At 47.6% G+C, this 17,583-nt stretch overlaps 1 protein-coding gene across 3 annotated transcripts in view; it reads right to left on the reverse strand.

Moving 5' to 3' along the window:
• Window positions 1-17,583, reverse strand: part of ABCC1 (ATP binding cassette subfamily C member 1 (ABCC1 blood group)) — a 191,589-nt gene that overhangs the window by 8,742 nt on the left and 165,264 nt on the right. For all 3 annotated transcript variants that reach the window (XM_064362456.1, XM_064362455.1, XM_064362454.1), the window contains 5 exons: window positions 12,452-12,651; window positions 9,739-9,865; window positions 8,753-8,854; window positions 1,722-1,868; window positions 126-284 (listed from right to left, as the gene is read on the reverse strand). In XM_064362456.1, the coding sequence (XP_064218526.1) occupies window positions 126-284; window positions 1,722-1,868; window positions 8,753-8,854; window positions 9,739-9,865; window positions 12,452-12,651 (735 nt within the window). The remainder of the gene's footprint in view (window positions 1-125; window positions 285-1,721; window positions 1,869-8,752; window positions 8,855-9,738; window positions 9,866-12,451; window positions 12,652-17,583) is intronic.

Raw genomic sequence — 17,583 nt, forward strand, 5'->3', positions numbered from 1 at the left:
AAAACAAACAAAAAAAACACAATACAATGAAGTAGGGCCAAATGTATGTTTGTCCCCAAAATACACATACATCGCTGTGAGTACACCCACAGGACGCGCTCACCCCTGGCCGCACCCAGACCCACCTGGGGGATGATGGTGATCTTGAAGCGGAGGTTGTGCAGGCCGATCTTGGCAATGTTGATGTCATCGATGATGATCTCGCCTTCGGCAGACTCGTTCATCCGAAATAAGCCCAGGGTCAGGGACGACTTCCCAGCTCCCGTCCGCCCCACGATGCCAACCTGCAGGACAGAGGGCCCGGCTGTGGTAGGAATGCTGGCATCTGGACTTGTCCCTGACCCACAGCGCCCTCTTCTCTGCCCACCTCAGGCATCAGTCATCTGGTCAACCCAACTCCACAGCCCTCTCCCTCACCCGCTGCCCAGGGACACTCCTTTAAGGGTGTTTTGGCGAAAGGTTACAAAGGACTCTCTTCCCTTTGCCAGGCTCCGGGAAGGAATTCCTCAGCTTTTTGAAGTTACTAGAGACCTCAAAAGAGATACACAACAGGCAGAAGGAATTTCCAACGAAGCCCTATTTGTTTCGACTCAAGTAACTACTAACAATCAGGTAGCTCCTCACTTCCCCATGCTCTTTTTCACCCCTCTCATGGTGAGTTTCCATTATGAGCTGTTGAAATACCTGAAAGATTCAAGCGGATCTTCTGTGCCCTTTGCCATGACCTAGTCTCCACACATCCTCCCTTGAAGGAACTAGTTTCTCCAGCTAAAGGCCAATGATGCCATTCCTCATCTGCAATTCTCCCTGGGCTCTTGAGAAACGGGCTTCCTCTACTCTCCTACAGGGGTGTCACAGGGCAGCATGCGTGCAAAACTTCTCATAACGTAAGATAAGCCATAAAGACTCAGCGAGGGCTGGGGTGCGGGGGCGCATGCCTGTGATCCCAGCACTGTGAGAGGCCGAGGTGGGTGGATCACAGAGGGTTAGGAGATGGAGACCAGCTTGGCCAACATGGTGAAACTCCGGCTCTACTACCACAAAACTTAGCCAGGTCTGGTGGCATGTACCTGTGATCCCAGATACTCAGAAGACTGAGGCAGGAGAATCACTTGAACTCGGGGAATGGAGGTTGCAGTGAGCCAAGATCAAGCCACTGCACTCCAGCCTGGGCAACAGAGTAAGACTCCATCTCAAAAAAACCCCAAAAAAACAAAAAAAAAACTTCTTCCAGGGGCCAGGCATGGCAGCTGACTCCTGTAATCCCAGCACTTTGGGAGGCTGAGGCAGGCAGATCGCTTGAACTCAAGACTTCCAGGCCAGCCTGGGCAACATAGTGAGACAAAAATGAGCTGAGCTTAGTGGGACACACCTGTAGTCCCAGTCACTTGCTGTCCCCCCACTTGAGAGGCTGTGGCTGCAGTGGGCTGAGATCACACCCCTGCACTCTAGCCTGGGTGAAAAAGTGGGTCACTGTCCCAAAAAAGAAAAAAATCTTTCAAAACGTATCTGTGGGACTCATTCGGTCTTCGGGCTATCAGTTCGCCTAAAGCCTTCACTTCTGCAAGTTGGATGCGTGCTAACGTTTACAGCCACGGTCCATCCCATCCCGCCAACAGCTACTCTCACGGAGGTGTGGAGGCGTGAGTGAAGGGCAGAAGCCGCAGCTAGATTCGCCTGCCTCGTGGCACCCTGTGAATGCGGAGGCGATGTGTACCCACCTTTTCTCCCCCATTGATGGTGACATTGATGTGCCTGAGAACAAAATCCAGGTCCTCTCGGTAGCGCAGACAGTAGTTCCGGAATTCCACTCGGCCCACCTGGGGCCAGCTGTTGGGAGGAGCTGTCTCCTGGATTTGCCAGGGGGCCTTCGATCACAGCAGCAGAGGGAGAGAGTCAGAAATTCCCAGTCTATCCTATAAAGCCGTGACTTCCCCGACCTCCCCTCCCTGTTACTCCCTCTGCTGCCCGAGGTGACCTCCCAGGCTTCAGCACTGCGGGTTTGTGCTTCCTGGAATGCTCTTCCCCAAATGACCCCCTCGCATCCTGAAGATCTCTGGTCCATGCGGAGCGCCCTCCCACCCCTGCGTCCCTCTCTCCCCTCCTGTGCTGCCTTCTCCTTCAGAGCACTGCCTGCCTCTGACCCTCTTGGGGCTCTTACACTTGAGTGTGTTCTGTCTCCCACACTCACTGCACCATCCACTAAGTGAGGACAGTGTCTAATTGTTCACCGCTGTATCCCAGGGCTCAGAGCACATAGTAAGCACTCAGTAAATATTTATGGCCATAAACAACAAGAGTGACACAGTTGCTGACATGACATGGTAAGTGAACCAGAGGCAGAAGGCAAAGAAACTGAGGGGACATGATCATCACTCAGTAGGTCAGAGATACCTTTTGTAAAGCTGTCGTCTCTCTGTAATTGGTTATGGCTGACTGGACCATAGTTGTTCACTTCTGTCTGATGTTCATGTTCACCTTTCTCTTAAAATAACTGTACAAATGACTTGTATATACATTGTTCTTTTCTATTTTTTATCTTTTATTTTTCCATTGTCCTCCAGCCTGGGCAACAGAGCGAGTTGCCCAGGCTGGAGGGCAATGGCATTTCAGCTTGCTGCAACCTCTGCCTCCCAAGTTCAGGCAATTCTCCTGCCTCAGCCTCCCAAGTAGCTGAGATTACAGGCAGGTGCCACCACGTCCAGCTAATTTTTTTATTTTTAGTAGAGACGGGGTTTCACCATGTTGGTCAGGCTGGTCTTGGACTCCTGACCTCATGATCCACTGACCTCGGCCTCCCAAAGTGCTGGGATTACAGGCGTGAGCCACCGCGCCCAGCCAAAGATATTGTTCTTAATATGAACATAGTAGGTAAACTTTTTAAATTTTAAATAGTTTAATTTGTAACTATTTAAAATATAAAATAAATGTTGCCCCCAGATTTTTTTTAAATTATTTTTTATTGCATTTTAGGTTTTGGGGTACATGTGAAGAACATGCAGGATTGTTGCATAGGTACACACATGGCAGCGTGATGTGCTGCCTTCCTCCCCATCACCTATATCTGGCATTTCTCCCCATGCTATCTGTCCCCACCTCCCCACCCCCTGCTGTCCCTCCCCTATTTCCCCCGCCCCCAGATTCTTTTAACGTCAAGAAAATGAGTAACAGCTTGTCAGAGACTTCCTATGAAGAAAGTATTTTTTAGATATAAGGTAATAGATATATTTCAACATAACAAGTGGTGGTACATCATATCCGTATCTCTAGGCCGATGCAGAATTTTAAGGTTATAGACAACAGAGTGATATTTTACGCACAGACTGGCTGTAAGTATTTGAGGAACACCATACAGAGATTTGTAAAAGTGATTCTGCAAAGTCTACACCATGGTCTCTGTTTCTCTAAAGTAGGCGTTTGTGATTTGTTCCTCACACAAAAGTCAAAAAGAAACAGGAAAACAATCACATCAACCTTGAAGTATGTTTCAATGTTGGGTGAATTTCTGTTTTTAGACACCAATAAAAGTTATTTGTTTGATGAAAAAAATCTAAAACAATAAATATTTATGGATGGAGTCAATGAAATGAGTGGTCTTCTCTGGACAAGCACTAGAATAAAAGTGGGAGACCCTGGCTGCCCACCCCGGCAGGAAGGCAAGGAGAAAGGCAGGGGCTCTGTCATAGGCCCCACCCAATCCTCACAGCAATCCCATGTGGGGTCCTTCCATTACCCCAGTTTACACACAGTGCCTCACCCAATCCTCACAGCAGTCCCATGTGGGGTCCTTCCATTACCCCAGTTTACACACAGTGCCTCACCCAATCCTCACAGCAGTCCCATGTGGGGTCCTTCCATTACCCCAGTTTACACACAGTGCCCCACCCAATCCTCACAACAGTCCCATGTGGGGTCCTTCCATTACCCCAGTTTACACATAGTGCCCCACCCAATCCTCACAGCAGTCCCATGTGGGGTCCTTCCATTACCCCAGTTTACACACAGTGCCTCACCCAATCCTCACAGCAGTCCCATGTAGGGGGTCCATTACCCCAGTTTACACACAGTGCCTCACCCAATCCTCACAGCAATCCTATGTGGGGTCCTTCCATTACCCCAGTTTACACACAGTGCCTCACCCAATCCTCACAGCAGTCCCATGTGGGGTCCTTCCGTTACCCCAGTTTACACACAGTGCCTCACCCAATCCTCACAGCAATCCCATGTGGGGGTCCATTACCCCAGTTTACACACAGGGGACTGAGACACAGAGAGGGGAGGCAGCTTGCCCCAGGACACACAGCCTGCTTCTGCAAAGCAGGAGTTCAGCATTTCCTGAGGCCACAGCTGCACGTGGACTGAGCCAGGTTCAGTGGTTTTAGCCTCAGAGAATGCATGTCCCTCCAGGGCACACACAGGTGGGGAACCAGCCTAGAGAGCACATGGCCAAGCTCAGGGGCACGGTGGGCCCGTAACAAGAAAACATCAGGCAGCCTTTAGGTAAGACATTCAGTCCTTTTGTGGGTGCGCTATAAAACAGCAGTGCTGCGTGGTGGCTCATGCTTGTAATCCCAGCACTTTGGGAGGCAGAGGCGCACAGATCACTTGAGGTCAGGGTAGGGGTAGGGGTGCCACCAGGCATTACTGTGATTATTTATTATCACTGCTGTTCCTACTCGTGCTGGTGTTCAGGGCCTAAGAAGGCAGTTATGAAGGGCAATGTGATAGTCCCAGCTGTTCTACAGAGCCATGTGGGACCTTGATTAGACCACCATGTTGGCCAGGCTGGTCTAGAACTCCTGGCCTCAAGTGATCTACCCACTTTGGCCTCTCAAAGGGATGGAATTATAGGTGTTGGCCACTGTGCCCGGCCTTGTATTGATTTAAAAAAAAAAAAAGACAACCAACAAGCAGATCTCTATTTTATAATTTATATACAAAATTGAAGGGGAGATGCTATGAGAGCACAGCAAGGGGAATGGAGAGAAGCATGTGGAACTTTCTATCTACATGTGAAAATACCTGTATATACAGACAGAATAGTGGTAGGACTAATGAGGGCAATTACTTCCTCTTGTGTTTGTCAAATATGCTCCTAAAAATCTAAAAGTAACTCAAAAGTAAAATGCTTTTAAAAACTGAATTTGGGACAGGAGTGGTGGCACAAGCCTGTGATCCCAGCATTTTGGGAGGCCGAGGTGGGCAGATCACAAGATCGGGAGTTTGAGATGAGCCTGGCCAACATGGTGAAACCTCATCTCTACTAAAAATACAAAAATTAACCAGGCGTGGTGATGCGCGCTGTGTAATCCCAGCTATTCAAGAGTCTGAGAATCGCTTGAACTCAGGAGGCAGAGGTTGCAGGGAGCTGAGATCACGCCACTGCACTCCCGCCTGGGAACAGAGCAGGACCTGGTCTCAAAAAGAAAAAAAAATTGAATTCAATCGAACTGTACGCTTTAACTGGGTGAACTGCATGGCATGTGAAATTCACACATCAATAAGGCTATTATAAAAACCAATGAATAAAATAAAATCTTTTGCGAACAAGCAAGTACTTAGAGATTTCACCACCACCAGGCCTGCTTTACAAGAGCTTCTGAAAGAAGCACTACACATATAAAGGAACAACCAATATCAGCCTTTTCAAAAATATATCAAAAAGTAAAGAGCATCAACATAATGAAGAATTTACATCAACTAATGGGCAAAACAGCCAGCTAGCATCAAATGGCAGTATTAAACTCATATATATTATTATTCAAACTGGATAAAAAGCCAAAACCCATCGGTATGCTGTATCCAGACCCATCTCACATGCAACGATACACAAACACTCAAAACAAAGGGATGGAGGAAGATTTACCAACCGAACAAAGAGCAAAAATAAACAAATAAATAAAAAGCAGGAGTTGCAATTCTTGCCTCTGATAAAATAGACTTTAAAGCAACAAAGATCAAAAGAGGCAAAGAAGGACATTACATAATGGTAAAAGGATCAATGCAACAAGAAGAGCTAACGATCCTACATATACGCACCCAATACAGGAGCACCCAGATACATAAGGCAAGTTCTTAATGACTTAGAAAGAGACTTAGCCTCCCACACAATAATAGTGGGAGACTGTAACATCACATTGTCAATACTAGACTGACCAACGAGATAGAAAATTAACAAGGACATCCAGGACTTGAACTCAGATCCAGAACAAGTAAACTTAATAAACATTTATGAACTCTCCACTTCAAATACACAAAACATACATTCTTATCAGTATCACATCACACCTATTCCAAAAGTGACTACATAATTGCAAGTAAATCACTCCTCAGTAATTGCATAGCATTTCATAGGTTTAAATGAAATATTGGTTGGCTGCTTGTTTGTTATTTTCTTCCCTTATTCCTTCCTGTCTCCATTGTTAAGCACAATTATTGGCATAAAAGAGGTTTTCAATACCCATTTCTAGACTGCATTCTAGCCTAGGCAATAAAGCAATACTCCCGTTCTCTCTCCCTCTTTCTCTTCCTTTTTCTTTCTCTCCTTCATTCTTTTTTTCTCTTCCTTTCTTCCTTTTAAAAAAATAAATAAATAAAATGTTCACTGCCTTCATTATTTATTTTTGCATTCAGAATATTATAGAGACAGACCATTAAAAAAAAAAAAAAAAAACCAATGAAATAAATTAGCTGGGCGGCATGGTGGGTACCTGTAATGCCAGCCTGCAGCCTGGGCAAAAAAAGCAAAATTACATCTCAAAACAAAAACAAAACTAATGAAATACCCTGTAAATAAATTCAATGTCAAGTTGGAAGCTGCCGGTATAATGCACCCTTGGTTCCTCGGGGGGCACTCACGCCCTTCTTATAATGCTCACCCGTGACAGGGGACCTGGGTCACCCAGTCAGAATGTTAAAGGAGTGGGCAGAGGTCACCTCCGTGAATTCCTGGGGAGGACAGACCTTCCCCGAGGCCTTGATCTTACTCCTAAGGGGCATTTCCTCAGGAGGCAGTGTAGCATGACTCCCATGGCACTGAATAGGGCCTCCGAGGAGGCACAGGCTCAAAGCCTAGGTCTGCCGTTTACCAGCCATGGAATCCTGGACAAGTACCTTCACCTTTCTGTCTGTTTCCTCATCTGTAAAACGGGGGTATTAAGAGCATGAAAATCATATGGCTGGGCCAGGTGCGGTGGCTGCCACTTATAATCCCAGCACTTTGGGAGGTCAAGGCAGGCAGATCACTTGAGCTCAGGACATCGAGACCAGTGTGGGCAACATGGCAAAACCCCAACTCTACTAAAAACACAAAAACCAGCCGGCCGTGGTGGCATGTGCCCGTGGTCCCAGCCACTCAGGAGGCAGAGGTGAGAGAATCACTTGAGCCTGGGAGGCAGTGAGTGAGATCACATTACACTCCAGACTGCGCAAGAGTGAGACCTGCCTCAAAAATAGGGCGAGGTAAAGGTTGAGTGGGTTACTCTGTGTTAAAACGTTTAGGTCTGGGCCTGACATACTACAAGGCACAACGCGTGTCCCTATCATTAATTGTGGGGTGGGGGTGGTTATCGCTGCTGTTCCTAATCATGCTGGTGTTCAGGGTCTAAGAAGGCAGTTATTAAGGACAATGTGACATCATAAAAGTCTGCAGACATGGGTCCCAGTCACAGCTGTTCTACTGTGCCACTTGGGACCTTGAAGCCATTGTTCTTCCCCAGGTTCCCTTTTTCTCCATCTATAAAAAGGGGACTGGGGTTAAATGACTGCAAGTTTTCCCAAACTTGGTTCAGTACCCGACTACATCATTTGTGTAGTATGCAGGCACCGATTCTCTTGTTTTAATACACCTAATCAACTCACTTACACCTCATTTCTCAACTTACTTCAGAGGAAAATTTATTACCACCACAAACAGAAGAACAGTATTATTTTCTGTAACAGGAGTCTCCCATATAAATACATAACAGACAGGCCGGAAGCAGTGGCTCACGCCTGTAATCTCAGCACTTTCAGAGGCCGAGGAGGGTGGATCACCCAAGGTTAGGAGATCGAGACCAGCCTGGCGAAGTTGGTGAAACCTCATCTCTACTAAAAATACAAAAACTAACCAGGTGTGATGGCAGGTGCCTGTAATCCCAGCTATCCAAGAGGCTGAGGCAGGAGAATTACTTGAACCTGGGAGGTGGAGGCTGCAGTGAGCTGAGATCATGCCACTGCACTCCAGCCTGGGCAACAGTGAGACTCCATCTCAGGAAAAAAAAAAAAAATACCAAACACATAAATAATAGGTTATTTCTGATACAAGACAGAGGCTGTCCTGTTGAAGGCTCTATGTGTGAAGGCTACTGTTTATCTATCTGTTGAAGGGAGATCATCTCAATTGCTAAAGTGTTAAAGACCTGCTAGCACCAAACAGACTTTCTCTGTAATGTCGTCAAAACGTATGAAAGAGAATTAGAGGGGAAACTTCTTCACAATGTGAGTACCTTCTGAATGCCCTGCCAGCATCCCAGTCTTGTATATGGATACCCCAGATCTTGGGGAAAGCTGGCCAACTGTTCTCACCCTACAGCCAGGCTCTAAGTAAGTGCCGCAAAGAGACTGGACAAGAGTCAGACGCGCTTCTACCTGGAGGGGGTAGCCAGCTCACTCTCCTACTCAGAGGCAGAGGGTACACAGGATAGGGCTCAGAGATGTGCTTGGGGTAAAGCTACACCAAAGACCGAGAGGTCGGGCCAGGGCCCTTGCCTACCTCCTTCTCAGTTTCTGAATACTCCTTGAGTCTCTCCACCGCCACAATGTTGGTTTCCATCTCAGATGACATCCGGACCAGCCAGTTCAAGTACGTGGTGACCTGCAAGTGGAACAGTCACATGGCATTTCTAGAGTGAGCAGGTGGACTTTATTTTCCTTTTCTCTTTTCACTGAGGTAACAGGAAACAAATTATTTCCAATAAGATTGACTTATGGGAGGCCAAGGAGGATGGGTCACCTGAGGTCATGAGTTTGAGATCAGCCTGGCCAACATGGTGAACACCGCCTCTACTAAAAATACAAAAATTAGCCAGGCATGGTGATGCACACCTGTAATCTCAGCTACTCGGGAGGCTGAGGCAGGAGAATCACTTGAACCTGGGAGATGGAGGTTGCAGTGAGGCGAGATCACAACACTGCACTCCAGCCTGGGTAACAGAGTGAGACTCTGTCTTAAAAAAAAAAAAAAAAAAAAAGTTATGAATTATGAAACATTCAGGTAAGAAAGGTACAGAAAAAATGAGCAACCCCAGGTACAGCCGTCACTCAGGCCTGCCACGCTGCCTCCTCCTAAGGATGTATCATGTTTCCAAAATAACCCACGGGCCACATAAGCAATCAGAAAGAAAACTGGAAAATACTTTGAACTAGGTGACAATATGAAAACACAATGTATCACCATTTGAGAGATGCAGCTAAAGCAGTGCTTAGAGGGAAATTCATAGTTTTAAAAGCATTCCCCTTATAGATGGAAGTATCCTCTTGGGCCACCAAGTAGTATCTTTGAGTAATGGGGCAAATCCTGGCTACAGGTCAAATTCCTCTCTGCTCTAGTTGGTCACCAGGCACCGTACCCACTCCTCAAACTCCGTGCCTCTCACTTGCCTCTCCCCGATTCCTGCTGCAGTTGGAATCCAAAGCAAAGGACAACTGACTCCCCTATTAACAGACGTTAATGACCCAACTGCGAGCATCCTCTCTTACCTGCAACGCGTAAGACACGGAGAGACCCACCAAGCCAGCGCTGAGGCTCTGCCTGGAGATCACCGCGAACAGGGCAGCGAACAGGACAATGCAGTTGCCCACACACTCCAGCCGCACGGCTAGCCACCTGTCGAAGACACACAGGCAGACAGACAGGCATGGAGTCAGCTTTTCAGAGACTTGGCTTCCAGCTCTTGGGGACAGAAGGGGACTCTGCTAACTCAAGTAACTCCGCAATAGTTCCAGAGACAGGCCTTCTTGGCACTGCTTTTTCAAAACATGCACAACAGGCACAGGGCAGGGAGGATGGAAAGGACATGATGCCAGTAAATCCTCATTAATCTGGCAAACCCATGGATTAAAACAGAGCTCTCCAGAGGCAATCTTCTCTGGAATCTGAAGCTTGCCTTTTTAAGAACCAACTTTTCGTCATTGAAGCCTTTAAAATACATACATATAGGCCAGGTGCGGGGGCTCAAGCCTGTGATCCCAGCACTTTGGGAGGCCAAAGTGGGTGGATCACTTAGGTCAGGAGCTCCAGACAAGCCTGGCCAACATGGCAAAACTCCGTCCCTACTAAAAATACAAAAGTTAGCTGGGTGTGGTGGCGCACACCTGTGATCTCAGCGATCTCAGCCACTTGGGAGACTGAGGTGGGAGAATTAATTGAATCTGGGAGGGTGAAGGTGCAGTGAGCCCAGATCATGCCACTGCACTCCAGACTGGGCGAAAGAGACCCTGTCTCAAAATATATATATATGTGCATTAACTCAAAAAAGAAAAAAAAAAAAAGACATCCTGGAAATTCCTAAATACTAAGAAGACAAAGACATCAACTATTAGAGGCACCAGTGATTTAAAATAACCATCACTGTTTCTCAGCCTTTTGGTTAAGAACAAGTATAAAATAACAGTCTCTTCTCACGAGACAGATCTGAGGGGAGTGAGAAACACAATACTACGATTAAACATCCTTGTAACGTTCCCAAAGCCAGACCAGCCTTCATTTCAAAATGTTAAAGTATACTTTTCTTTTTTTTGAGATGGAATTTCACTCTTGTCGCTCAGGCTGGAGTGTAATGATGCAATCTCGGCTCACTGCAACCTCCGCCTCCCAGGTTGAAGTGATTCTCCTGCCTCATCCTCCCGAGTAGTTGGGATTACAGGTACACCACCACACCCGGCTGATTTTGTATTTTTAGTAGAGATGAGGTTTTTCCATGTTGGTCCAGGCTGGTCTGGAATTCCTAACCTCAGGTGATCTGCCCACCTCGGCCTCCCAAAGTGCTGGGATTACAAGCATGAGCCACCACGCCCAGACTAAAACATACTATTTAACCCTGTATATAAACAGAAATCTTGTTTTTTATCGTTTTGTTTTTTGAGATGGGGTCTTGCTCTATCATCCAGGCTGGAGTGTGGATGACATGATCACATCTCACTGCAGCCTCAACCTTCCAGGTTCAAGTGATCCTCCTGCCTCAGCCTCCTGAGTAGCTGGGACTACAGGCACTCATCACCAGGCCCGGCTAATTTTTTTGTATTTTTAGTAGATACAGGGTCTTGCCATGTTGGCCAGGCTGGTCTCGAACTCCTGACCTCTGGTGATCCACCTGCCTTGGCCTCCCAAAGTGCTGGGATTACAGGCGTAGGCCACTGTGCCTGGCCATCTTATTTGTTTAAAAGGTAGGCTTCGTATGATATCATATAGCACTAGAACTAATATTTTAATTTTCTTCTAAAATATAAACCTTTCTAGGAAGATGGGGTGTTGATCTTTTCTTCACTGCAGCACTTACGAAACATGTGACTGATTCTCCTACTCTGACAGACACAGCTGGACTGTGACAAACCCCTCCCTAAAAATTGTGCGAGGAAAGTCAAGGTCTCTCGTCATTCAGCGTTGGCCTGCCCAGACTTACACTATGGGATTAGAGTGTGTGAGATGGGCTGATGGTTATGGGTCACCTCTGGGGTGCTGCTGCTGCTTCATAAGAGTCTATCAGGACGCAAATCGGTGAGAGGGATTCTATTTTAGGGGTAAGTCAGACACTTCTCTAAATTCAGCAAATAATTAGCAAACTTCTGCCTCCTTTGGACTGACGGTATTCTCTGTGATCCACAAGAGGTCAATCCCCAACCCCGCTCTCCTTTTTTTTCCCCGAGACAGGGTCTCACTGTGCCACCCAGGCTGGAGTGCAGTGGTACAATAATAGCTCTTCAAATTCCTGGGCTCAAATGAGCCTCCAGCCTCAGCCTCAGCCTCAGCCTCTCAAGAAGCTGGGACTACAGGCACACATCACCATCACAGGCTACTTTTTTTTTTTTCTTAGAGAGAAAGATAAGAGTCTTGCTATGTTGCCCAGGCTGGCCTTGAATCCCTGGCCTCAAGGGACCCCAGAGTACTGGGATTACAGGCGTGAGCCATGACATCTGGCCCACAAGATGACAATCTACATGGTTCAGCTTAATATTAGTAAATTGCTTCTGACACACTTCATCCAGGGGTGCATGACCCCCAGACAGAAACAGCAGTGTGAAGACACTCAATGGCAGAGCCTGCCGCTGACAATCTTCAAGCCTCTCCATCCTTTCTGCCAAGGCCCAGATTTGCCTTTACACCCAGCCCAAGGTGCAAGGAAGAGATCGAGGCAAAGGAATGAGGTGCTCAGGTACCTCCTTCGCCCCCTCCTGTGCGTCCCACCATGCCTACCTGTTGGCCACGATGCTGGGGTAATAGGCCTTCTGGTTCTCGTCCACCTTCAGATCACTCTGGCGGATGAAGCGTTCCTGCTCCTCGAAGGCCCGAATAACGCTGACCCCCAGCAAGGTCTCGTTGAAATGGGAATAGACGGGGGAGCGGCTGACCGACTCGAGGCGCTTCAGCTGCCGGGAGGTGGCCACGTAGAACCTCTAGGGTAGAGAACGGACGTGGGGAGTTGATGAAAGTTCCTTCATCCATCCTCCCAGGGCTGAGCTGGAGAAAGTCTAGACACAACCGACACCTCCAGGAGGCACCATGTCAGAGCCGGGCTGCTCTCACAGGGGTGTCCGCTCACCTGGTGAGCCACAGGTACCGCCCCGCCAACGATCAGGACAGTGACAATAAGAGCTCATGCCTGTGCAAGGCCCACAGCCCCAGGCATTGTTCTTAGCATTTTTACAAACATCAGTTCATTCAATCCTCACAAAAAAACCTATGAGGTGCTCATTCCTATATATGATGGGTAAACTAAGGCACAAAGAAGCTAGTTTAATCTCCTCCCCAAGGTCGCCATGTTTCGCCATGTGGCTAGCAAGGTGCAGAGCTGTGTGATTCAAACCCAGACCATCTGGGCTGAAAGTGCTACCCTCTACCCTCCACAGCTTCTCTGAAGCCTTTAACCTCTAGTGTTTTCTGGAACCAGCAGTGTGGTTTTAGCACAGGCTTTCAGGTCAACCAGACCTCAGGTCAAATCCTGACTCAACTACTGATTGGCTAACAGGCTGTTTCTCTAAGCCTCAGTTTCCTTATCTGTAAAATGGGAACAATGACGGTTGCTCAGCCTGGTGTGGTGGCTCACACTTGTAATACCCACCCTTTGGGAGGGCGAGGGGGGAGATCACTTGAGGCCGGGAGTTTGAGACCAGCCCAGGCACATGGCAAAACACCATCTCTACAAAAATAGAAAATTATTAAAAAAAAAAAAAAAAAAAAAAAAATCAGGGCTTACTTCACAGGGTAATTGTAAGGGTGACATGTAAGAATTAGACAATCATACTTCTGATGTAAATTTACACGTACACATTATTCCATAAATCATACAGACATACATGATGTCACTCAGCACAGTGCCCGGTCATATTAGGGTGAACCATAAGACACGGCTGTTTCTGTAGATAAGAAATGAGTATTAGCAATCTCACATAGTTTGACCTAACAGGAAGCACTCCATTCCATGGTGACTACTGTTATCATTAAGTGACAGAATTCTGCCTGCTGATCACATGCCCTCAAGAGTGACTGGCCATGTAATGGCTGGTGCCAGCACTCTCAGCCCAGCTGAGATGCCCACGAGGATAAGGCAAATCTCATCATCTGCCTCCCTCGATGGCCTCCCAATGCTCTTAGAGGTGCCAACTATGCTTCCCCCTACTCACCTGGTCCTGTAACTCTCCCCCTCCTTCCCTACACGCAGGCTGCCTGCCTCCACCACGTCTCTGTCCCTTCTGGGCCATTCCTCATCACCCAGCAGATGAGAGCACAAATATCACTTCCTGGCGGAGCCCCTCCCATCCTCCAACACGGGCACCATCTCCAGGCTCAGTGTCCCAGTTCCTGGACTGCGATGACACATTTCACCAGTAGCTCCACCCACCTGGTGGGCAGACGTCTCATCTGCTCTGCCTGCCCCAACCTGGGCATTCCACCAGTGCCAGGCACCAAGAGCCACCTGATGAGTCTCGTTAGATTCAGAACAAAAGCCACCACCCTCTCCAAGTTCTGAGGCGCTGTGGAACAGATGCTGGGCTGGTGGTTTGAGGACACGTGTGCTCTCCTAGAGAAACTGTTGAGTATGCAGTTCCCGACTCCCAAAGGCGCCTACAATTGCTTATCAACAGCAGAGCTGGGAAAACTAAGGAAGGTCGCTAGGAACTTGGCTCCCTGCCTCCTGCCCTGGGCCAGATGTGCTGGGCCACTTGGGGGCAGAGTCCAACAGAGAGCATCAATAGCAACAGGTGGCTTTTACAAGGCCTCCGTGATTGGCAGCTTCTTTCTGGGTGGTAGCACGGGCGTGAACTGGAACCCACAGATGGAGAGCCTTCTGAGGCCCCAGAAACTCTGTAAGTGAACCCAGGCACTGCACAACCCCAGACACTCTCAAAACAGCTGTTCTGCCAATTCCTGGAATGTAGATCAGATATCATTTCTCCTCCAGCTGTTCCCACCCTCCCCGCCATGAAATCCAGACCCCTCTGCACGGCCGAAGGTCCAGGTGATCTGCCCCCACCTTACCCTGGACCACCCTCCTTCCTCTCTCACCAGCTATCTTTCTCAATAGTCCAGATGCAAGTCGCCCTCAAGTGTGTTGCCTGTTCAATTTCCTCCACTTGCCTCTGCCTCGGAACCTTATTTACTGGAAAAATCTAACCTGAGACAGATATTTGTTCAGGAATGATCTGATTTTTTTTGAAACAGAGTCTCATTCTATCACCGAGGCTGGAGTGTAGTGGCATGATCTCAGCTCACTGCAATCTCTGCCTCCCAAGTTCAACCAATTCTCCTGCCTCAGCCTCCCAAGTAGCTGAAATTGCAGGTGCCTGCCACCACATCCAGCTCATTTTTGTATTTTCAGTAGAGACAGGGTTTCACCATGTTGGCCAGGCTGGTCTCAAACTCCTGACCTCAGGTGATCCACCTGCCCTATCGATTTGACGTTTATTTTTTTTTTGAGACAACTTGCTCTGTCACCAAGGCTGAAGTGCACTGACACAACCTTAACTCACTGCGACCTCCGCCTCCCAGGCTCAAGAGACCCTTCCACCTCAGCCTCCCAAGCAGCTGGGACTACCTGCTACCACACCCAGCTCATTTTTGTATTTTCTATAGAGACCAGGTTTTCCCATGTTGCCCAGGCTGGTCTTGAACTTTTGGGCCCAAGTGATCCTCCCGCCTCAGCCTCCCAAAGTGCTGGAATTACAGGCATGAGCCACTGCACCCGGCTGAACTTCATATAAAGGAAATCTCACAGGACATACTCTTTTGTGTCTGGCTTCTTTTCAGTACTGTAATATCTATGAGATAAACCCAAATGATTTTGTATATGAGCACTGCATTCCTTTTTACTACTCAGTCATAAACTATATAATTATATCACAATTTATTTCTCCATGGTCCTGTTAATGGACATTTGAGTTGTTTCTAGTTTGCGGCGATCACGAATCTAGATGCTAAGAACATTCTAAGCGCTGCCTTTTCTCTCTTTATCCTTCTCTTTTTTTTTTTCCATATACACTTAGGAACGAGATTGCCTGATGAGAGGCTAAACGTACATTTAGCCAAAAGCGATTAAACATTAATTATCCTATGATCTCAACCCTTAAAAAGATGATGTTTTCATGTATCTGCCTCCCCTCCAGTCCTGCCCACACACATCGTGCACTTCGTCTCAGTGATAATGACGGTGCACACACAACTTGGCCCTTTGCTGAAATCATTTCCTTTGTTGTTGAAAAATAAAATCCTTGGTGCTGCAGTAACAGTGCCTTCTAATGACCCTGCTGGAAGCCACATCGCTCCGTGGCGTACCCAGGGTCCTGCTGTTGGCAGATATTTAAGGTGCCTTCCACATCGCATTTGCCCTGTTTTGTTCAAGTGTTTCAGGAACTTTTCCAGCTGGCGTATGAACGTAGATAACATTTTTTGGTAAATGTGAAAAAAAAAAAGCTGGCAGCAATTTCAAGGGGAATAACGAGACTCTGGGAACTGGACCTACTCTCTCTGATTCCACCACTGTTTGTTCTCATCAATCACTGGGCCACAGTGTGGTGGGCCACAGGGTACGGATGACTGAAGCGAGGCCTCCTGGACGCCACCTGAACGGCTGTGCAGCCTGGTTTGAGATATGGCAAACCTCATGGATTCTTACTCTTATTTTGCATTGCAGCTGAAATGCTCCTATCTAAACAACCCTTCCTTACCGGAAATTGTGCTGCAGTTAATCCTTTAGGGGTAAGTAACGGCACAGTTTTGGAATAGACCAACTTGAGTTTGCACTCTCAGCTCTTCCATTAAAAACATCTATCCTGTGGCACCCTAAGAAACCACGTGTTCAAAGAACAAATAACAGTTTCTGCAGAAGAGATGCAGCACAGACTGACTGCCTACACAATTTCCCCTTCTTTCCCAACAGAAGCTTCTTTATCTTTTTTTCTGAGACAGTCTCGCTCTGTGGCCCAGGCTGGAGTGCAGTGGTGTGATCTCTGTTCACTGCAACCTCTGCCTCCTGGGTTCAAGCGATTCTCCTGTCTCAGTCTTCTGAGTAGCTGGGACTACAGACGCATGCCACCATACCTGGCTAAGTTATGTATTTTTAGTAGAGACTGGGTTTCACCATATTAATTAGGCTGGTCTCCAACTCCTGACCTCAGGTGGTCCACCCGCCTCGGCTTCCCAAAGGACTATGATTACAGGCGTGACCCACCACGCCCGGCCCCAACAGAAACTTCTTCTTGGGAAGTGCAATGTGCCCAGGTGAAATACGGCACTTCCCAGGGTCCCTTGTGAGTAGAGGTGGTCCCATGGCTAAGTTCTGGACAATTAGATGTACAGGTGTCCCTCTTATCCAAGGTCTCACTTTCCACGGTTACATGGTTTGGTTATGTCTCCACCCAAATCTCACCCTGAACTATAGTTCCCTTAATCCCCAGGTGTCATGGGAGGGACCAGGTGGAGGTAACTGAATCACGGAGACAGTTTCCCCCAACCTGTTCTCATGACAGTGAGTTAGTGCTCACAAGATACGGAGTTTTGCAAGGGGCTCCTGGCTTCCCTGGGCTCTCATTCTTCTTCCACCCGCCATGTGAAGGAGGACATGTCTGCATCTCCTTCTGCCTGGCCTCCTTAGCTATGCACAACTGTGAGTCAATTACACCTCTCTCCTCAACAAATTACCCAGTATCAGGTGTTTATTCATAGCAGTATGACAACAAACTAATACACATGGTTTCAGTTATCCATGGTCAACTGTGGTCCAAAAACAGTAAATGAAAAATATCAGAAATAAATAATGTATACTTTTTTTTTTTTCCAAGATGGAGTCTCACTCTGTTTGTCACCACCAGGCTGGCATGCAGTGTCACACC

Source organism: Aotus nancymaae, unplaced genomic scaffold, assembly GCF_030222135.1.
Source record: "Aotus nancymaae isolate 86718 unplaced genomic scaffold, 86718_ANA_hifiasm-v0.15.2.pri h1tg000049l, whole genome shotgun sequence".
Taxonomy (NCBI): Eukaryota; Metazoa; Chordata; class Mammalia; order Primates; family Aotidae; genus Aotus; species Aotus nancymaae.